This window comes from Callithrix jacchus, chromosome 6 (assembly GCF_049354715.1).
Source record: "Callithrix jacchus isolate 240 chromosome 6, calJac240_pri, whole genome shotgun sequence".
Classification (NCBI taxonomy): Eukaryota; Metazoa; Chordata; class Mammalia; order Primates; family Cebidae; genus Callithrix; species Callithrix jacchus.
The window spans coordinates 87,179,158-87,202,781 of NC_133507.1; the positions used below are offsets into that span (position 1 = coordinate 87,179,158).

General features: G+C 36.3%; 1 protein-coding gene across 2 annotated transcripts in view; it reads right to left on the reverse strand.

The window, feature by feature from the left end:
* Positions 1-23,624, reverse strand: part of ARHGAP15 (Rho GTPase activating protein 15) — a 660,617-nt gene that overhangs the window by 562,012 nt on the left and 74,981 nt on the right. For both annotated transcript variants that reach the window (XM_002749466.5, XM_054257664.2), the window contains exons 3-4: positions 17,602-17,670; positions 2,752-2,813 (exon numbers count right to left, since the gene is read on the reverse strand). In XM_002749466.5, the coding sequence (XP_002749512.2) occupies positions 2,752-2,813; positions 17,602-17,670 (131 nt within the window). The remainder of the gene's footprint in view (positions 1-2,751; positions 2,814-17,601; positions 17,671-23,624) is intronic.

The following is a 23,624-nucleotide window of genomic DNA, read 5'->3' on the forward strand; positions in this document are numbered from 1 at the left end:
TGGCAAGTGTTTGTGTATCTAAACTTATCTAACCATAGAGAAGGTACAGTAAACATCAGTTTTATAATCTTATGGGACCACAGCTGTATATGGTGTCCATCACCAATCAAATGCCACCATATGCCACATGACTATATATGAACAATGGCAAAGTGGGCATCAACGAACTAGATTTAAAGACATTCATGCACTGCACAAAAACATTTTAATCAGCAATGGATGACATATAGATAGTAGTTCTATGAGAATATAATGAAGCCAAAAAATTTCTAACATGATATTCTTCATAACATCAAGTGCAATGCATTAACTTTTCCATGTTTAGGTATGCTTAGATACACAAATAACAGTATGTTACAATTGCCTATAGTATTCAGCACAGTAACATGCTGTAAATGTTTGTAGCCTAGGAGCAATAGGCTATATCATATACCATCTAGGTTTGTGTAAGTACATTCTATGATGCTCGCATGATAATTAAATCACCTAAGGATGCATCTCTTAAGACATATCTCCATCATTAAGAGATGCATGTCTGGATAGCACCATAGATAGCTGCCCAAGAGCTAACATTGAATGAAAGTAATAAGAAACACAATAAGGTTTATAATACAAAAATGTTTATGCTATATAGAATACATTCACACATACACAACTATACATTATTTTTTGAATGCCATATATATAGCTAAATATAGACATATATGGAGAATGAGTTTGATAAACACACATTAAATACATTAAAATGAATGTCTACATGGGATTGAAGTAAGGATTGGAGACTAAAATAAAATAAAATAAAACCAGCTAGGGATCTTGCCCAGAATGATGATAACACAAGGCCACAAACTGAAGGATATAATCAACTCAATTATGTGTACCTGGGGTAACAGCAACAGCAACAACAACAGAAAAAAAAAAGGAAAACTAAAACATATAACTTTAAGTGGAAAAGGCTGAAAGAATGCATAATGGTATGCAAGGTAAAATAATAAAACAGAGTACAAACAAATGTTTATATGGACTTAACTATAACATGGAAATTACATGCAAACTGGAAAGTTACAGCAAATAAAAGAAATACACAATGGTATACAGACTAATCAAAACTGCCTAAGAACACATTCATGTGAGTTGGCTGGGGGAAGAAGGACCCTAGTCTCCAATTCCTCTAGACACTACCTTCTAGATGTCATAAATTTGGTTTATGGAGGGGTTATGGGCAAAGATACTTTCCAAAACCACACAGTAGAACCTCCTTTTGCTTTCTTGAAATTATTTCTTTTAGGATATTTCCCACTTCCTTGCAGGAGGCTGGAGGGTGGAACTGACCAATACTGCCACCTCCATTCTCCTACCAAGCTCTAGTGAAGAGCTGAACTGGCTAACTTAGATAATAAAGAGAAACTCTTTATTCCACATGGCTGATGAGGGAAGAAAGGGTCATGACTTACTCATCTTGATGAGAGGCATCATTGTACCCTCCACACTCCTTCCTGAGTTGATAAGGACATGATAAGGTCTAGGGGAAAGGAGAGCACTCAGGCTGGGCTGCTCAAAGACTTCCTCCTGTTGTTCCCCCAGAACCAGATGACTCTCTAAGTCAGATTCACTACTGGGGCAAGGACTAGCCAAGTCTCTTAAAGCAGCCTTGCATTTGGTCTTGTCTCCTGTGCATCTCTTGCCTGAACCCTTCAAGGGAGGGTGGCTAAAGGACCACTGCAGAGAAATAGTCCAGGTAAAGATTTAAGGTCCTGTTCGCTATCCCAGAATAAGACACAATACGGAGAAAAAATAGAGCTTGGTAGTTACAATCGAAAAAGCTATTTTAATTAGTGAAATTATGGATGATTCCCACCAAATTTTACTTTGCTTAAAAAAATATAAAATTCATTATAGCCACCAAACAAAAGCAGACTTTATTCTCTAGTGTTGACCACAGTATCATTCTAGTAATGAATTGTATTATACAAGTAATAGGTGTCCCATTGTGTAGCTAATTAGTATATTTATCCTACATAATTTTAATTGTTAGTAACACATTTATGAGTAAATGCCTTGTCTCTCAATTTGAGCATTTTCTACAAATTTGGTAGCTTGCATATCACCCAGCACAAAGCTAAGTATGTAACAGAACCAATATGAGAAATAGCAAAAATTCTAAAATGAAGGTGATTATTTCTAAACATATCATATATACAACACAATTATCATCTTTCTTTACCCTCCTATCAACCTTATTTTTTCTCTTCAAGGTTTTTGTTGTTGTGGTCTGAAGAGTTATTATTTCCTTTTCTAATTTCTCTCACCTCTGTATATGAGGCTAATTTTATTTGATCAATTTCTATTTTGAGCTGCAAAAGTGGTTCAAATCCTCCATCCTTCAGGAAATTATTCTTACAAGGTATTGTACAGAGACTTGTATATATTGCAGATGAATGCATTCATCCCCTAATCCTTTAATCATGGAAATCAAGAATGATTGTCATTTCTTTTCAGTTTTTTATGAGTTCAAGTTCAAGGAGGACAAAAAAGCATCTCATTTATATGTTCTGTACAAAAATATAGAAGGTAGTACCTTTCTTTAAAAACGGTAATTACATTAAAAAGAATATTGATCGTAGCAGTAGCAGAGGAGACTGTTCCGGTGTAATACCATAGGGCCTTGCTCCCAAACAATACCAGTGGCACAAGTTGAGGATATGAGGAACCAGCATAGTTATATAAGAATGAATTAAAGAATTTTATTACCTTAGTTTCTTTCCCCCATCTGCAATTTTAGCTTTTTGAAGATAACCTTCTTTTTCAACCATCTGCAAGAAGAATGCATATGTTAAAACTGTGACAAACTACTATGTATTGTCGGTTTGAGTAAACCTGTGCTTTTCAAGAGTCATTGCAGTGATGGAAGTTTTCAGTCATAGAACTTTATTAATAATGCATATATAGCTTATGGGAACTGCCTGCAAAGTCATAGTTGTTACAAGCTGTTAAATATCTGAAAGACAAATGATGAAGAGGAATGTGAATGATTTGTTAGATAGTGATACACCTTTATTGACTTTTCTTTCTGGGCATTGAAGTCACTTGCTTAAAAAATTGATTACAAATGGTAAAAGAAAGACAAATTGAATACCTTCCTTTATTTTACCAAGTATCCTTAGAAAAGTTCTTCCTTTCTAACCTCCCCATGTACCTTCTGAAGCCAGGATAAAGGAAGACTCCAATGGGAGCAGGTAAATAAGCTAGTTGAATCATGGACAGGCATTTAAAATAGCAACATTTTATACGTTTTGATCAATTACCAAGACACCCTGTAGTATCACAATCTCATTGTCTTCTTCCATGATGTAGGATTGTTTGCTTCGCTTATTTGCATGCACTGTACTGGCTTTCATTGCTAATACAGCTGCAAGTTTCTTGAAAATTTAATATGTCATTATAACTCTGCAGAAGTGTTTGTGGAGTTTTCTGCAAAATAAATGCACAATGCAAATTGTGACCTGTTGACTCCCTGCAAAGTCTATATGCTAGGTATTTTAATTTCTTAGCATCATTATTTCTTCCCTCCTCTGTCTGCCTCACATACCCCGTCCCAAGTCATTAGCCTGTGCTCCGTCTTTCACTCAGTGAATTGCCCACACCCTTTTCCCTGACCTGCCTAGTAACAGAGGACCACACTCCCTCAGTGTCACCCCATGTTATCCCCGCAGCTGAAGTATTCCACTGTGACCATGTCTTCATCTCAAAAATCTTAAGTATATTTAATGTACTTCAAAATTCAATTAGTAAAACCCGGCACAGTGGCAACTGTCTATAATCACAACTACTTGGGAGGTTGGAGAAGGAGAATCTTTTGGTCTTAAGAGTTTGAGACCAGCCTGGTCAGTATAGCAAAAACTCCATCTCAAAAAAATAAACAAGCAGAAAACCAAATTCTAATGTGTATGTTTTTTACTAGAGAACCTTTCCATGATTTATCTGCCATCTCTTTTAGGTGCACCATCCTGAATCTCCATTTTCAGTTTGCTCTTATCACTGTGACAGCACATATCAGATCATGTTTTAAATGACTGCTTATTTGTCTGTGTCTGCAGGCAAATAATGTGCTATGAGTCCATTGAAGGCAAAGGACTACTTTTACATGGGGATTCCTAGCTTCTGAAATATTTTGCTGGTACCAGTAGTCAAAATAATAAAATTGCTTGAACAAATAAGTAAATGAATGGATATTTAATTTTTTCCAGTCTTTATAGGAAACTGGGCAAGCCAAAAAAATTATCTGCAATGCTACAAGTGAAAGAGAGAGATATTTAGAGGTAAAGGAATAGTTCCAAATCACTAAAATCACACTGGTTAAATGTCTGTTTACAAGACTCGCTCTGATATAGGTGAGAATTTTTCTGCTTCGTTTATTGTTTTTTCCTAATACATAGCACAGGACTTAGTTTTAAAATGCATTTGATGAATATGTTTTTGACCAAATAAATAATGATAGAGATAACAATGATGATTTATGAGAATCATAGCAAAGTGTTTTTTACTTATCTCCACATCCAGGAAGTTTCTTTTACTTCACTGTGTTCTCCACAAGTCTAAAGCATCTAAGGAAGCTTTCTTGGATAACTTTTAGAATCAGGGTATTTGCTGGTACCTTTTTGTTTTTGTATTTGGATACATCTATTCATTTGCTTTTTCCACATTATATTCTATATATACTGTCCCTTTTTCTTGATGTCAGGGAATTTTATTTGTCTACCTCATAAAACCCATATAATAAATTTAGTGTTTACCTCTGGGCATCACTGGTATCCATGAATGTTTGGAAGAAAGATCTTTTCAATAGCAATTAGCACCACAGAGGAGGTCCCTTTCTTCAGGAATGTATACTAAGACATTTTGTTGTGTAATCATAGAAAATGGTTATTATTTTCAGCTTTCTTCTGATTAAAAAGTACCCAAAACCTGGATTTATCTACTGAAAAACTACAAAACCTACCAACCTATCATAAAAATTGATACATGCATTCTCAGCTAATAATATTCCCCCATTTTTTCCCAAAAATTCACAAAAGACCCCTTGGTAGACATTTGTTACCCACAAAGATAAATTGTTGATGAAAATTTCTCTGAAATAGATGGGAAATATGAAAGGAAAAAGCTAATACTCTTATAGGGAGAAATCAACATAAACAGGTTTAAGGTATACACCATAAAATTCTCTTTCCTTGAATACCTAAGTAACATTTCCCCAGACACTGTGGGACCTTTCCCAGAATACTTGAGAGTGAGGTCAAGGGCTAAATTTCTCAAGTTAAGACTCAATAAATGTGACATCATTGTCATGAATGACTGAGCCAACTCTATGGTCTTGGATCAATGCAATATACTTTCCAGGAATGACCACACAGGGGTCCCAGGAAAAATGAGAAAGAACTGAACAGCAAGTTAGTTATCTTCTCTCCTATCACTTTCCAAAGTCCAGGCTGTCTTCCAGGTCATTAGAAGAAGCTAATGACCCTTCTGCTATGTTCTATTACCTACTACACTTGCTACCACCATGCTTATTTGTTAAATGTTTACATGCACTATTCTACATGTAGTATATCTATGTCCTACTACCATGAACATATTCTCACTTCTGAGATCAGGTGTTTATTTTCCTTCATTGTCTTTTTAATACTTGATGCACACTTATTCATTCTTTTTAACACATATTTAATTAGTAACACTTCTTTCCTCTAAATGCCAGCTTCTCTGCTCACAATAGAACTGCAGAGATTAATAGGACAATTTAAATCCTCTTGAGTCTTAAACTCCTGTGAGTTCATATTCAAGATATTCCTGCTCCTCTTTTTTGAAAGACTCGGTACCATGCCTTGTTTAAGTCATCTCAGAGACTCAGGCCATCTTTTAGCCTGGATAGAAAATTCCAATTATGGTTTCTACAATGAAAGTACTATATTGTTTAGGTCTTATGCTGGCAAGTGAAGCTTCCATGAGGTAGAATTAATTACTATTCCTTGTCATCATAGTTTAAAATACGTCATCATATTTCAGACACCAGAAATCAGTTATTCTGCGAGGCTCGTAGTGCGCTGAAAGAAGTATTAGGGCAAGCAAAAAATTGCTATGCATTGTGCATGTGGATTTATAAATGGTACCTTACTAATTACTCTAATTAATTATTTCTACCCAATGTTAATCCCACGGTTTCAAGGGACAATGATCTATAAATTACAGTTGAACATGCTGGTCATCTAGGGCTCAGATGGTCTTGTCTCCAGTAATTTACAAAATTACTTAAAGCTCTAGGTCTAAGTTTAGGATTCTACATGCCAAATTCTAGGCCAAATTGAAGTTCCTTAAAGGAGTAGCAGTCCCTAAACTACGTATACTTAAGAAATGTCAACCGATCTTTAGATGCTAAATCTGGCTTCTTAAGCTATTTGTCCAATGTTCCTTAGAAGCCCTATTTAACATTAAATGGCTGGAAAGATCAGCAATTTGTTCAGATTGGACGCCAGCCAGTCTGCAAGCATTGAGGAAGTGCTCAGCAGACACAGCCGTGCTGAGATACAGATGAGAAGAATGAATGGCAGTGGGATATCCAGATAGCACCTCTTTATCAACCTACGTTGGAGGCGACAGACAAGACAGAGGAGCAGAAGACAACCTTTGATTAATGGTAACAATCATAGCAGAAAGACGAGCCTGTTAACTGTACATACAGACATTGCAATTTTTTTATGAGAATACTTTGTTGTTCTCAGATACAATTGTGAATAATAGGTTTTCATCTGCACCATTCCACCAAAGGATTCTGCTAAAATAACCCTATTTATAAATGGAAATAAACTTAATCTGTGACTTTTACAAGATTTTGATGAGAAGGATTTGGCTTTTAACACCAGAACCACATGGCCTGTGTGGCCTCATAACATTTTCTCTGCTGATGTATTTAAAGTTATTGTTCTCTTCCCCTTTTTCTGATTCTGTGTTCATTGGCAACCATCTGAATCCTAATTTGGCATCCTAGGTCCTTTGATGTAGAAAGCGGGTAACTTAAATAGTATCAGAATATTTCCTATTATGTACTGTGAGATAGACTCAAGGGATCATCATCTCAGTAAACCCTGATAATAATGATAAATATGACTTTTTTTTTTTTGGATCTACAAGGCTGAGACGGGCCCTAGCTCTAAACTGAGATGATCCCTTTAAAGTAGCATTGCCCTATGAAACCTTCTGTGTGACTGACTGACCTCTCTCTAAAAGAACTATGCATCATCCCTCTATAACTACAATCCTGGGCCACTATAATTATCAAGCAGATTTAGCATTTAATTATTTTCCTATTTAATAATGAGGCAGCTGTTATACTTTCTCTGAACTTTTAATAGATCATAGTACTTTGCTGGTAATCTTGTCTGTTTCAATGATTTCTATTAAAGAGCACAGAATGAGGACATATTTGGTTACAATATTTTACCCCCAAATGATGCTTCACTTGCTTGCTTAAGTCCCCTGCCTGCTGCCATTTTTTACTTCTCCACTATCCATACAAGTACCTACCTTATCTTTCTTTTTTCTTTGTTTTTGGTTTTTTTTTTTTGCCATTGTCTTTAGGTTTCACTCTTTCTCTTTGGAACTCATTGCTTATATTTTCTTCTCAATATTCACTTATTCTTATATTGGCTCTGCCATTCATGCTATATTTGATTTGTTCATTAATCTGTGAACTCACAGTGGACATAATCCATTAAGAACAGAATCAAAAGCAGAAAAAAAATCCCTTAAAACTCCAGTTTATCTATATATCATATAAAGTACTAATAGCTTTTAAATATTTTAAAAAGTCTTACATTTAGAACTGCCTTAAATATAGTTTGAGAATGAAATACTATGCCTTTAGAGATGCAATACAATGCTTTTATCTGATGTAAATAACCATTTACTGAGTGTTCACGTTTTTAAGAAGTGGTAAACCAAATACCTAAAGTTGGATGCAATGTTTGCGTGTGAAGAAGAGTAGAAGAAAAGCAAGGAAAAATGGTTCTGAGTCATACATGAGTGGTGCCCAGAAAGAGGTAACCAGGAATTCTCAAAGAAGTCTCTGAGGAGCAGGTTTGATTTCACCATGAAATTTGATTTCAGAGTTAGGCATGGTTTACTCATTGCAACTTATTTATACCCTTTGATACATTTGTTGAGCAATGTTTTCAATGATAACCTTCTTCTACTTTCTGTCACTCAGGATGAGATAACATGCCCAGCTTTGGGGTTACACTGAATGTCTTAAACCATTTTACTAATGTTAGGTTTGAGAAGCACATATTAGGTTTTGCCAAGTGCTTTTCCCTATCATATTAAACCTCTGTGTATTTTAAGGGAAATTTTATCTGCATGTCTCTGATTTATTTACCCCTAACTCATCAAAATGTCATTTTGAAAATTCTATTTGATGTTTAAGAACTCCCCCTAAGACTTTCTTTCTGAACCTTTTATTTTGCAACCAGTGTGTTTCATTTGGTCACCACCAAGAAATACAGGTTCTGTTCGGAAACAGGCTAACAAAGGCACCTACTTTGTATCTCAGGATCTTTTTTCAGTCTTCTGGAGGCTTTTCCTATAGCTCACCTCTCCCTTTCCTCATGTACCATCCCCCTTCCACCCACCATTTTTCTTTTTTTTCCCCTGAATTCTATTTCTTTGTGTCTTTGATGTAAATATGTTCCTCATTCTTTGCCTGTCATTGGACTTCAGTGAGTAAGGCCTTCCTGGTTACTGTCTGGGCAACTTATTAGTGTAATTCAATTTCTGTGTTATAACCTAATTTCAGTCTAGGCAGTGGGGAAGAAAGGATTGCTCAATGTTAATAACCTTTATTATTGCTGTTTTGTGTGTTCTTTTTCTCTGCTCTAGAGTTAAATGGATTTCAAATGTGGGGCTGGATGAGAGAGGTATTGTCATTTGTTTCCGTATTTCAGTGGCTTCTGAACTTCTTATCATCACCTCAAGGCCCTTTGCAATCTGGGCACTGCCTCCCTCTCCCCAAAATCTGTGATTCGTTTTCATTGTTCATGATATTCTGGCTGATAGGGAATTCTTGCAGTTTTTCACATGTAACAACTTTATTCTGACCTGGCGACCCTTGAATTTGTTGTTTCTTTCTGTTTCAACATTCTTCTTTTTTCCAGTTCTTTGCTTGGCAAACTCCATTGATCCTGCAAAATCTCAGTTAACTGGCCATTTGAAAGAATCCATGTATGACTACTTAATCCAGCATAGGTTCTCACAGAAACTTGTATTTCTTTCATCATAGCACATTTTGTAATTTGCATTTATAGAATTACGCCTTCCTTTATTTAGCAACTCTGTTCATCCCTAGACTGAAAGCTTCTCTGGAAAAGGACATGGCCAGTTAGCATATTATCACATATTCCAAGCCTAGCACAGTGATGGCCTCAACAAACACTTGAGTTAATAAACATGCTCTTACTTGAGAAAAGGAAGGGCACATGAAATAATGAAAACTTAGACATGGTTTCTATTAGCATTATTAAATTATATAATTTATTACTATTATATAACTTCTTATTAACAGCTTGAAGATCTGGAAGGATATTTGAGAAAACCTAATTTTGCCTTACTCAAGTAGAATTTGCAGACTAAAGAGATTTTGGAGTTTTTCTGCAGTTTAAGGAAAGCCCAGCTTGATCAATAGAATTATTTCCCCAAAGTCGCTGTCCTTTGTTTCAAAACAAGTAAACACTGTATTCTCATAATATCTTTCATGCTCAAAGCCCTCACAAGTATTAATTAATCCACAAAATGATATCTGGCTCCAAAAGGTAGAATCTGTGACTTAAGGTTTATCTGCAAAAGCCTGCTTTGCCCCCAAGCCATGGCAACTTCCTGAGCTCTGTCCTCAAAATCCTCCTAGCTCAGGAGGTAGCAGATGATTCTGTAAAACCTGCCACAGGCTTTTGACTCCTGCAGGGTTATCCATAGACATGTGTTATACTCTGTTGATAAAAATAAAGACGATAAAGATTTAACATGTTATAAACAGGGTTCTTTTTCTTGAATATTTCTTTCAGGGGAAAAGAAAAAGTACCCTGAAAATAATTAGATCTCATGAACAGTTATAATATGGAATATGCAAGATCAGGAAACAAATGCATATTGGTATTTTTGATGATTCATGTATAAAACTGTTGCAACATTATAGCACTTTTAAAGCAACTGCACTGATTCTCAGGGAATGATTTCTATCTCTTCTACTGAAAGCCTATGGATTTACATACCTGGGGCATAAATAACATCATCTGTCAATGAACTGGGTAGTTTCCACCCTGAAACTTTAGACTCTGATTAGAAATTATTTTGGCCAATATTCAAAATAAATAAATGCATTGTTCTGTTTAAACATGCTGCTCACAATCTATTTTCTTAAAAGAAACATTAACAGAGGAAGCATGACTCCCAAAGGATGTTAGCATCTATGAGACGCTAATCTGCTACAAAATGGCAGATTTCATTTTATAAAGTGAATGATTATCCTTCAACATAGCGGGACCTATCGGATACTTTGACAATTTCGCCCAAAGCCAAGGTCTCTCATGCTTCCTGGAGAATGTTTAGTAGAATTCTCTGAATATGAGATATAAAGAAAATGAGATTTATATATCTCAACATTTTAGAAATAAATAAGCCTGAAGATTCATACAGTAAAGATGATCAATAATAACACCAAAGGAAAGAATGTCGTTAATTCTCAGGAATGTTTTCAGGTGTGTTATTTCATATATGATAGCTCATCCTGATAGGTACGGTCAAAGAATCTACTGCTAGGACCCCTGCATGACTCTGGAAGCCACCCTAAGGCATGGTGGAGTTGAGGAGAGTTGGAGAGATGAAAGTAGGGAACATATCAGAGTGTGGAAAGATTATGTGAGTCCAGGTAAAAAGAATGCAATATTAGATCAGTCAGATGTAAAGACAACTTCACAGGTTCTGAAAAATAATTCAAGTTTTAATATGAATGATAAAGAATGGTCTATAATTAATCAAATTTTCTGTTTGGGGAAATGGGTGATTATTATTAGGCCATTGCTCATCAATATATCTAATTCATAAATAAGAATTTCAGATGAAGATAGCATTTCTACCTTTAAAATGATAGCAAGTAAGAAATTCAATTCAAGAAGAGATTGAATGTTATCCATGTTCACAAGACACAGCAAGATAAGTGCTCAGAGAGATGATCCAGGAAAACCCAAGTCAGGACTAGGAAGTAAGCTGATTGGTTCCAAAAGTTTTTAAACTAGTGGCACTGTGTGTGTATGTGTGTGTGTCAATGAGAGAGGGAGAGAAAGAAGGAGACAGAAAGAGAGAACAGAAAATTATACACATATGCAGAGAAAAAGATTGAGATAAATTACAAAGGTAAAACACTTAAAAATTATTATTTTTGCTTCTGCTTAGCAGGACTTCCCAATGTTACCTTTCCAAGGTCATCATAGCTAAAATAGAGTATTGGGCAAATAGATCTATTATCTATTCCTGTATTATCTATAATTAGTCATATGCAAAGTGAGTTTTCATTTATTTAGAAATGAGGCTGCAGAGAAAGCCTACTACATGCCAATAAATCAACAAATAGCCTTAAGAGAAGACAGATAAATTAAGAAAACTATTTCTGAATATTCTTTTTTAAAAATTATTATGCTTTAATTTCTGGGGTATTAATGTGCAGAATGTGCTGGTTTGCTACATAGGCACCATGGTGGTTTGCTTCACCTATCAACTTATCATATATATTAGGTATTTCTCCTAATTATATCCTTCCCCTAACCTCCATCACTGAATATTCTAATGGTTCTCCTGATATTAGCTTATGCTTGATATAGTGACATAGAAAATAAACAATTAAAAATTATATAATAATTATTAAGTTTTTTAAATAACCATAATTTGGATTTTAAAAATTTGTATACATTTTATGTAGAAAACTTTGGGGCACCTTCAGGCTCTGTTGAAATATAATTGAGTACATATTTATGTATACACAGACATTTACTGAGCTCCATTGTCAGCCTAACCTTTGCCATGTTTCATCAAATACTTCTGAGAAAACTTTATATGTGTTACTTTTATAAAATAATCCAGCTCTTTATAATTATTTTTGTAGTTATTTTCTGTGTAATCCAAACTTATTTAAAATAAAACCAAACAAATAAAGCATTTATTTTCCTATTTATTGGAGAGCTACAGTGTGCCAGCCTTTATACAAAGTTCTAATAGCAAAAAAAATAAAGAAGACAAAGGCCTCCCTTCAAATAGCTTATAGCTCAGTAAGAGCAATAAAAGAAATAGCCAATTTTAGTGTGATGGGGCTAGAATAGAGGCAAGACCAAGCTATTGAGAGACAGATCAAAGAAGGGCTACCTAATCCAAATTTGAGGAATTAGAGAAATCCTTCCTAGAGAAAATGCTCTCTAAGTTGAGATCCATGTAATTAATTTTGAAAACGAGATATTATTATATCTAATTATATTGAAAAATTGGCTTTTACTATGAATATCAGGCACATATTTATTAGCATCTGCAACTAGCAACATTGTTTTAATAAACTTGCAATTTCTTTTTACATCAATTCACAAACATGTCTTTCCTGAACAGGCAGTAGTGCCAAAAGTAATCTAAGTAGAAGTATGGTATAATAAAGAAAATACAAGTCATGGCCTCTAACTTCAAGATATTTACAATCCAGCCATGGAACAAGTCTATTACCTATAAAATAAGAGTGAACAACACAAAACAACATATGAACATGAGCTGGGATGAAAGGACTATAACTGCTATAGGAAATCCAGCTCCTTCAGGGTAAGAGCCATGTCTTAATCATGTTACTACTCCAGGCTTGAGGGTATGTGTTTGAGAGAGGATAATAAATAACGTAAATTGGGGACCATGATGCTAGAGAAAATGTGAAAATGAAATGATGAAGGTACTGTTGAAAGAAGGCTGCTCTGGAATTGCTGCATAGGATCAGTGGGGCGCACGGTGGGGTATGGTGAGGTCAGAAGCATTTCAAGGTTTGGATGAGGGTTTCAGGGTGCAGAAGAAGTATACAAACACTACAATCATTGAGGAGAAATTTCATCAGAAAATGATGACTTATCTGAAGGGTCTGGGATAAAATAAAAGACATAGAGAAAATGTGTTGCAATCCCAGATAAATGTTTCCTACTGATAGAGATGGGCTCAATGGAAAGGGGGAATCAGTTTGGGAAGGCGCTGATGAAGGGTTCAACTTGGGGTATTTCATTTCTGTGATGACAGAGACAACATCCTAAAACAAATGACTAATTCACACTTGAAGATATCTTGAAGATATAGGATAAGATAAAGGAGAGAGGTATAGGAGCATAGACCTGTGTATTACAAGCTTGGAAGTAAAAACAAAAGCCATCACATTTTCATTATGTCTTCATTCAACACATAGTTACTGAGTCCTTAACATGGGAGTGGAGTAATGAACATAGGAGACAATGTCCTGGTCCTCATAGAACTAAAATTCTAATTGGGATTACAAAGAAACAAAAATAAATGTAGTATGCCACCTGGTGGTAAAGTCTATAGAGTAAATTAAGGTAAGAGAGAAATGTAGATGGAAATGGTGTGGTTTCCTGTTTGTTCATTTGTGGGTTTCTTTCTGTTTTTGTTTGTTTGTTTGGTTGTTTCTGACAGAGTCTCACTCTGTTGCCCAGGCTGGAGTGAAGTGGCATAATCTTGGCTCATTGCAATCTTCACCCCCGGGGTTCAACTGATTCTTCTGCCTCAGCCTCGCAATGAGCTGGGCCTACAGGTGCGTGCCACCACACCTGGCTGCTGTTTTGTATTTTTTAGTAGAGATGGGGTTTTACCATGTTGGCCAGGCTAGTGTTCAGCTCCTGACCTCAAGTGAGCCACCCATTTTGGCCTTCCAAAGTGCTGAGATTATAGGCATGAGTCACCACGCTGAGCCCCTAAGGGCTTTTTTGTTTTGTTTTTAAAAGGAGATTAGGGAAGACCTATCCAAAAGATGATATTAGAGCAGAGATGTGAAGCAAAGGAACATATGAGATGTACGAATTTCTGGGAACCAAATAATTTTTTTTTTAGACAGAGTTTCGCTCTTTTTGCAATGGCACAATCTTGGCTCACTGCAACCTCTGCTTTCCAGGTTCAAGTGATTCTCCTGCCTCAGCCTCCTGAGTAGCTGGGATTACAGGGATGCACCACGATGCCTGGCTAATTTTTGCACTTTTAGTAGAGATGGGGCTTCTCCAGTTTGGTCAGGCTGGTCTTGATTCTCGACCTCAGCTGATCTGCCTGCCTCAGCCTCCCAAAGTGCTGGGATTGCAGGCATGAGCCACCATGCCTGGCCCCTTATTTTGTAAGAAATAGAGGCAAAAGTAGGTGCAATGGTCCTGCAGAGGAAGAGTTATCAGCTTCATTGGAGCAGAAGGAGACAGAAGAAAGGGAGAGGTGAGACTTGGGAGGTCAACGAGTCTTCTGGGGCCTAGTGAACCATTGGACATTTCTCAGCTTTTACCTGGAGTAGACTAATAGCCAGGGAGGATTTTGAGTCAAGGAGTGATGTGAGATGGACAACAAGTTTGTTTCCCCTTAAAATTCGTACGTGGAAATCCTAAACTTCAATGTAATTCTATTAGAAGGTAATTAGGTCACAAAGGTAGAGCTCTCATGAATAGGATTAGTGCCTTTTTAAAAGGGACTCCAGCTCTTTTGCCCTCTTTTTGCAATGTGAGGATCCAAGGAGGAGTCATTTGTTTGCAGCCCAGAAAAGGGCCCTTGCCAGAACCTGACCAGAAGGGAATGCTGATCTTGGACTTCAGCTTCCAGATCTGTGAGAAATAAATTTCTGTTGTTTAAAAGCCACCTTGTCTGTGTGTCTGTTGTAGTAACAAACCAACTAAAATAAGAAACATAATCTAGTTTACATTTTAACAGGATCACATCCACTGTTGTGTTGAAAATAAACAGTAGAAAGAAAGTGAAAGTGAGTAAACAGGAAGACTATTTCAATAAAATCAGGTGACAGATGACAGTAACGGTGGTGAGAAATGAACTGATTCTGAATGTATTTTGAAGACAGAGAAAACTGGGTTCTTTGGTGTTCATTTATGTTATGACAGAAACAAGGGAAGATGATTTTAAGTGTTTTGTCTGAAGCACCTGGAGTAATGAAGCTAGCATCTTGTGAAATGGAGTAGACTGGGAGAATGGGTTTGGGCAAAAATCGGGGACAGTTCTGGATATGCTAAGTTTGGGATGTCCATTAGAATTGTGTATAAAAATGCCACAGTATATAGTACTGAAGTTCAAAGCTGTGGTCCATGCTGGAAATAGAAATTTAGAAGTGGCTAGTGTTACATGGTCTCTTAGCCATGAACACTGAATGAGATGCCCTAGGGAATTACTAGAGAGAGAAGAATGAAAAGTTAAAAACTGAGTTCCAAAACGAAGAGGGATCAGCAAAGGGGATTGAAAAGGGGTAGCTCTCCATTAGATTCAGGAGATATATGTGCTTATTTGCTACATGGATGTACTGCATACTGGTGGGAGCTGGGCTTCTACTGTACCCATTACCCAAACAGTGAACGTTTTATCCAATAGGCAATCAATTCAAGAAGGGAGCTACCAATTGGGTTAAATGCTCAAATAGACCTACTGAAGAGATAATTGAGAAGTTACTGATGGATCTAACAATATGAAGGCAATTGGTGAGCCAGATAAGAGGTAAATGATTGAGATAAAAACCTAAATAGAATTGGTTCAAGAGACAAAGGCAGGGCAGAAATTAGAAACAGCAAAAGTAGGTAATTCTTTTGAGAAATTCTTATCCTAAAATAAAGCAGAGTAAAGAGAAATAGCTGGAGTGGGGATGTGGAATCTGGAACATGCAAAAGCAATTGAAAACAGGAACACTAAAGGAAAAAGAAATTATTTTTGGTGCTGAGGATGAGACATCCCAAAGATAACAGGGATGGAATAGTTAGAGACAGACAGGAATACAGTCATCATGGTGCAGTGTCCTATAAGCCAATAAGACTGGAAGATATCAACCAATATGAAATATAACAGAAAAGACAAGTTGAATGAGTATAAAGAAAAAGTGTGATATAGCTGGCCTAGAATTAGAACCTGTACAATGCCATTTTATAAAGAACAAAGCCGTTTCCATTCTCCTCACAAGGACTGCTAACCTTGGTTTCTGTAAACTTATAGATTATTTGCAGGATGCAAAGAGAGGTAAAGCTGCATACCTTCTCTTATCTGTAACTGCCAGAATTGCTGGCCTTTGTTTCCCAGAGTAAGCACCCCCAGATAATTCCATCCTGGCGCCAAGCAACTGAAAATCTATGGATCCCACCCCTACCCAGACGATGTGTAAATGAATACTAATCTTAGCATCTGTGAACTCCTTAAATGACAATCAGAATAGTCCCCTGGCTCTCGAAATGTCCGGAACCCCCTCACCCTCATCTCTGCCCAGAAGGTGATTTGAATCTACTGGCCCTCAGAATGTCTGAAGCCCCTCATCCCATCCTCTCCCCTCACCCCCAAGGTGATTTTACAGGTATAAAATGTCTTGTTACCCTCTTTTACAGGGCCAAGGGTTGGAGAGACGTGAGTCCTCCGTGGTCGCTGGCAATAAACCCTGTAATTTGGCATACTTTTGTTCTGGTGTTGGCTTTTCTGTTGAGTTCGATATAACAAAAGCATATTGTATTTATCAAAAAGGAGGTCATTAACAGAAAGAAGTATCAGAACATGTCAGAAAGTTTGGGCTTATGTGTTTTTAAGATATCTAGAATACCTTATTTATTTATGTTGTTTATGTTTCAGGTACTCTTTTAGTCACTAGGATATAACAATTCACAGAAAATGAAAAAAGAAAAGTGCCACTCTTATGGATGTTGAGTCTATTAATTTTTCCTGAAGACAACACCAACATTAACAAAGAAACCATCATATTTACAAAAGCCCTCAGTAGTCTCTGGTTCCCATTATTCACATCCTTATATAATCCTCTCACCTTGTGTGAACTAGACTTAGTGACTTACTTTTAACCAAAAGAATGTGGCAAAGCTGATGGCATTCTGCTTTTACAATTAGGTTACAAGAGATTTTGACTTCCATCTTGCTAGCAAACTCTCCCTCTTGCCTTCTCATCTTACATGATTTGAAAAAGCAAGCTGCTATTTTGGAGAAATCTGTGTGGCAAGGAAATAAGAGCAGCCTTTGGCCAACAGTCCTGGAAGAACTGAACCCGGCCAACAACCACATAAGTGAGCTTGAAAGCAGATCTTCCCCAGTCAAGCCTTCAGATGAGATCCCAATTATGACTGATACTTTTGGTGCAATGTTTTGAGAGACTCCAAGCTAGACCCCTCTACTAAGTGATGCCCTGATTCCTGACTCACAGAAACATGAGATAATTACCTATGCTGTGCTAAGTTGCTGAGTTTTGTAGTAATTTATTTTGTATAATTAGATGAAGAATATAATGACTTAACCACTCACCAGTTGTTCCAATGGAGGAATGACATCTTTCAAGACATGCTGTGAATGATTCCTTCTGTGTCGGGATATCTGCAAATATATTGACATTTGATATTGTTACATTATTTTTCTTAATAGATTTTAGTAAAAGTACACATAAAAATAACCATATTCAGTGTCATTCAAGCATGTGAATTAAGTACTATAAAATGAGAAGTGAATGTTTCAGACTTTGACTAATTTGAATAAAACGTGTGCTCAAAAATGGCTGGCTGCAATCACATCTCAAACCCAATGCTCTTCTTACCATGGACTCTTGACAACCCTTTCTTCACATGCTGGAGTCTGTGTTCTCTCATGTGAACCTGGGCAGACCATATGCCTACCTCAACCAAAAAGTACAGCGGAAGTTCCACTCTGTGACTTCAAAGATTGGAACACAAAAAAGTCATATATATCCCTGCGTCATCTGAGAACCCTCATTCATGGTAAATGTGTTGGAGGAATCCTAAATCACCCCTACAGAGTGAACACCTGGAAAGTCTTGAAGGTTTCTGACAGATAGAAAGGCTGATGCTCCAGGAGACAGCCAGCATCAACCACCAAGCTTATGAGTACAAAGAAGTCCTCTACCCTCCCCAGGCACTGGTAACCATCATTCTACTCCCTATCTCAATGAGATCAATTGTTTTATTGTTGCCCTATATGAGTGAGGACATGTGAAGTACAAAATGATAAATGCTCGAGTTCATGAGTATCCCAATTACCCTGATTTGACAGGGTAAAATACATTGTCAGGATACACTGTAGGCCTGTATCAAAACATCACACATATCCCATACACACACACACACACACACACATTATGTACCCCTATTAATTAAAAATAGAACATTAAATTTAAAAAGAGCTCTAGCCTGAGCAACATAGTGAGACTCCAACTCTCCAAAATGTATTTTTTAAATTAGCTATGAATGGTGGCACATACCTATAGTCAGTCCCTAGCTACTCCAGAGGCTCAGGTGGGAGAATCACTTGAGCCAGGATTTTGAGGCTGCAGTTAGCTATGATCACACAACTGCTCTCCAACCTGGGCAACAGAGTGAGACCCTACTATAAAACACATTAAAAATTAAAACAAAACAAAAAACTCCTGATAATGGCCTTTTGTCCATTGGGTTTCCCCCAACCTTCAAACTTTCCAGAAGAGACCTCATATATATTGTGGAGTAGAAAAAAGCTATTGTTGCTGTGCTTCATCTGAATTTTTCACCAGAATCTAAGGATGACAAACGCATTGTTCCATGTCTCTATGTTGGTGATTTTTAAGTAGAACAAAATATTTCATATTAAAATGTGTTTTTCTTTTCTTTTTTTTCCCTTTTTTGAGACAGAGGCTTACTCTGTTGCCAGGAGCCAGGCTGGAGTGCAGTGGCGTGATCTTGGCTCACTGCAACGTCTGCTTCCTGGGTTCAATCAATTCTCCTGCCTTAGCCTCCCAAGCAGCTGGGACTATAGGTGTGTGTCACCATGCCCAGCTAATTTTTGTATTTTTTAGTAGAGACAGGGTTTCACGGCTAAGATAGTCTCAATCTCCTGACCTCGTGATCCACTTGCCTCGGCCTCCTAAAGTGCTGGGATTACAGGAATGAGCCACTGCACCCAGCCTGAAATGTTTTTTGTTGATTATGTGAGCTCAGCTTTTTCAGAATCAACATTCCATTAAGTCTATGTCTTCTATTATTATCCAGATATGTTTAAATATTAAAAAATCACACTTGTTTTATGTGCTTTTAGAACAAGTGAAAAGTAATCTTAATGTTCTTTCCCCTAAAGAAGCATCATAGACATATTCTACAATAAAACAAAAAGAGAAAGAGAATTTATAACCAAATCTTATACTGCTTTATAATTTAATCAGAAACTCTCATTAATATTATTTCATATTTACATGGAGAGAAAGAAAGAGGGAGGGAACAAGAAGGGGCAAGAGGAGGATGAAAGAGAGACAGACAGAGAGAGGGGGGGTATAAGAAATTTAAGAAATAAAGCAGGCCTGAGTACTATGTCTAGGAAAGGACTTCATTGCCCTTGGCTCTGGTTACTGGCACAAGCAACTGACTGAAGGAATTACATCAATGTCTGTGGAGATTTTGAGATAATGGTTTTACCAAAAAATAATAAGTAAATAAATAAATAAATAGAATCCTGGCCTAAAAATATCTATGACGCTATACAACCCTGGAGCCCCACATTTGCTCTATGAAAACTGGATTGTGAATAAAGTAAAACTCTAAGGAGATAATTTTCTCCAATGTTCACTTCACAGATGGCCTATGGAAGATAATGGAGGAGGAAGAGACTTCAGAAAACAGAGCCAGAAACCCGGAGAACAGTGGCCATGGGGAATTCCAGAAAGGGGAGTCAGGGACTGTCTCTACTTTCAGGGAAGTTGTCTCAGAGAGCCTTACCAGTAGGATTTCATTATTGTTTTGGTCTAGTGACTGTTGGCTGTTTACCTTTTTTTCCTTTTACAAATGAGAAGGGGTTTTGTTTGTTTGTTTTTCCCACTTATCTTGCTCCATTGTTATCTATTGGATGCGGTTGGGAAAGTGGGAGAGAGCTTTTGTCTTAAGCTCTAAATCACTTACCTTTGCTGTCTCCCTACTCCTCCTATAAAACCTGGACCTCAGAGCCATTTATCACCAGAGATTCTGAAATTTGAGCTTGATGCTACAACTGGATGGGACTTCGGGCTGTGTCCTTTGGGGAGGCAGATGTATGGATTGCTAAGCATTAGAAAACAGTTGTAAATGGCTATATGGTCAAGGGGAGGGAGGACTGAATGGCAGACTGGCTGGTCACCAACATTGTATCCTCTTTTCTGGATGCTACATTTCTCAGCCTGCCTTGCAGTTAGGAGTGGCTGTGTGACCAGTTCAGACCAATGGATGTGAACAGAAACAATGCCAGCCATTCCCTGGCTAAGGCTATGAACCAGGGAGAACTTCCCCTCCATGAACAAAATTCTACAGTGGGATGAAGATGCAAGATAGAAGGAGTTTGTGCTCTGAACCACCATGTGGAGAAAAGCAAACATAAGCCAGTTTTTCTGGCTTTGTTTTCTTTAGTAAATTTTTATTGTGGAATAATTTTATACTTAAGAGAAAAGTTGCAGAGGGAGTTCCTGCAGAAAACTTGCATCTAACTGTTACATAAGTGACAAACAAGCTTCTATTTTTTGGAACCCTCATCTATTTTAGAGAATTTTACAGCTGCTAGCATTACCTTAAATATGGTACCCATAGTTGATGCTCAGTTAACATCTAAATGAAAGGTCTTATGCATAAGGAAACTGAGAGCAGAATACTTAATGGGAGTGATCCTAGAAACCTAAAATTCACATTTATTAATTATTCATTGATACTTCAGCTTCTTCTCAGGAGTGGAAGGATATATGCATGTGGTATCTAAACCTCTTGAAAAAACAGAAATTTATTTTATCTTGCTATACATTTAGAATGCACTACTCTTAATTACTACTCATTATACTAGATTTATACTCTCCACTGCAAATTTCATACATATGTCGTATATTTAACTTACAAGGGTGGAAGAGTTCCAAGATGGAAAGAGTTTTCTTGTTCTATTTCCTTAAAACCCAGCTAGATTACCAGTCTTAGGGCAAAAGCAATTCTCCTAAAAAGTGAGGTACCTCAAGTTTTAAGTGTTAGAAAAGCAGCAAGTAAATGTCTCCACAATACTGGCCATTTACTAAGTCAGTTGGACCATTTCTTCTATGGCTAACTCCATGCCCTCTTTCTTCTGCCCACTACTGATTCTGATGGGTATGGTGACCCACTTGCCTCTAAATATTCCCTTCCACTCACCTACAGAAAGCTTTTATTTAAGGCAATGTTGGAAATGTGTGGTGTACATATTGTTAGGGGCATGAGACATTATTTTAGCTGATGAGCATTTTCGTTGTAATAATTTATAAAATCCTAAGGTTTCATAGAAAAATGTATCACATCAAAACAAATGTATTACTAGTGATATATTTTGTTTCAAAATAAAGCTATTTAAGTTTAAATAATTAAATAATTTATGGTATGAACTATGGAAAAACTCACAAACATAGTAAGTGAATGACTGAAGTTTGGGAAACAAGTTTAAATGAGAAGAATCAAAATGGAAACTCAACACATACTTATTTCATCCTTGAAGGGGCCCATTGAGTCCATGGTATAAATAAGAAAGCAAAGTAAAAATTATACAAAGATAATATTATCTGCTAGCATTTATTGAGTACTTATTGTCTGCCAGGCATGGTTCTATATGTTTTGCATTTATTAGCATGTTTAATTATCACCCAAACCTTAAGGGGTTAATAATATTAACCCTTTTAAAAATAAATATTGAAGTATAAATACAGACATTTAAGTATTTGATTTTATTTTATAATAAATAAAAAGTATAAATACAGACAGTTTAAGTATTTTTATTTTATTAGCTTTAGATTTGAAAATCCATAGCTAATAAAAGGCATAGGTGGTATTTTAACCCAGATCTAAGTATAAGCTTAACTATGACACTTTATTGTTTCTCCAGCAATATAAACACGTGTGTGTGTGTGTGTGTGTGTGTGTGTGTGTGTGTAGGCAGTCACTAAATTCTTGGGGAACTAAGAAGTTGAGACCCTCTGAGTACATAAAAGGATATTTCTAAGGTGGAAATTTAGAGTCAAACTTATGAATCTTTACCCATTTATACAGGATGCTAGAAACCAGGTTTCAAATTTGTTATGAATCATCGTAATACTCCTTTAGGGGAAGTAATATTGCTGATCATTCCTAAATCAGTAAACTAGCCAATGTATCATTTTCAACCAGGTTATGAAGATGTTGAAAAAAGAGAACTTTCATCACCTGTCTTTTGCTCTAATGTTGTTCTCCATAAAGCATTAGGCCAAGAAATATGTGATTATTCCAAATCAGATTATGTTGACTGAGACTTACGATTTAGGAAATTCTGGATCCAAAATGGCTTAATTGCTTCACATAGATATCAGGAAAAGTTAGGACATTTCAGGTTGCCTTTACATAATATGCTTAATTAAAAAAATAATTATAAAGAAAACTTGGGGTCAACCAAAATCTTGTGAGGTAAGTTTGAAGGAAAAAAAAATTTTCTCCTAAGCCATAGTATAAATAATGGAAAATGATATAGTACTTACATAGATATTGATTAATAGCTTATTATTACTATCTGACAATTATATAAATTATTATGGGATGTGCTCTTGAGAAATATTCCAGTTTAAAACATTAGATGTCCCTATGAATCATTTATTTTTATTCAGAAAACATTTCACAGTTAATACATCCATATGTCAGTAATTTCTAATAGTAGGTGATGAAAAAAGGATGGAGACAGCAAACCACCTTGCCATGTAAGTACCTATGCAACAATCTTTCGTGATCTTCACATGTACTCCAGAACCTGAAGTACCATATATATATATATATATATATATATATATATATGTACTTGTTTGTTTATGTTATAAAATCTCCACTACCAGTATTGCAGGTAGGACTTCATTTTAAACAGTAGTTTAAATTCTACCTCAACAAGCTCAGAACTTTTTAAATGTATCTGATTTCTAAAGCCTACATTTTATTTTTCAAATTGCTTAGATTGTTTCCGAATGTTGACAAAGGAGGGTTCCAACATTTGATCTTTAATCCTTTTTGGTTTTGCTGGAATTGTTCATTAATTATTGAATTTTGAAAACTTGAATAGAAGTAATCATATTAGCAGTAGCTTGATACAACTTTATTTCAATAAGTGATTTTCTCTCTAAAACAGAAGCATTTCTGTAAGGCTTCTGAGAAGCCTTAATATATTATTTTTATGCATGTCTCTTCTGTTTTGTTTCCAAATGTTTTATGTAGTATGTAGGTCCTCCCTCTAAACAGAACATGTATATATGTCTACTGCATAATTAAATGTTCACGGCCTCATTTATTTTGCTAGTTCTT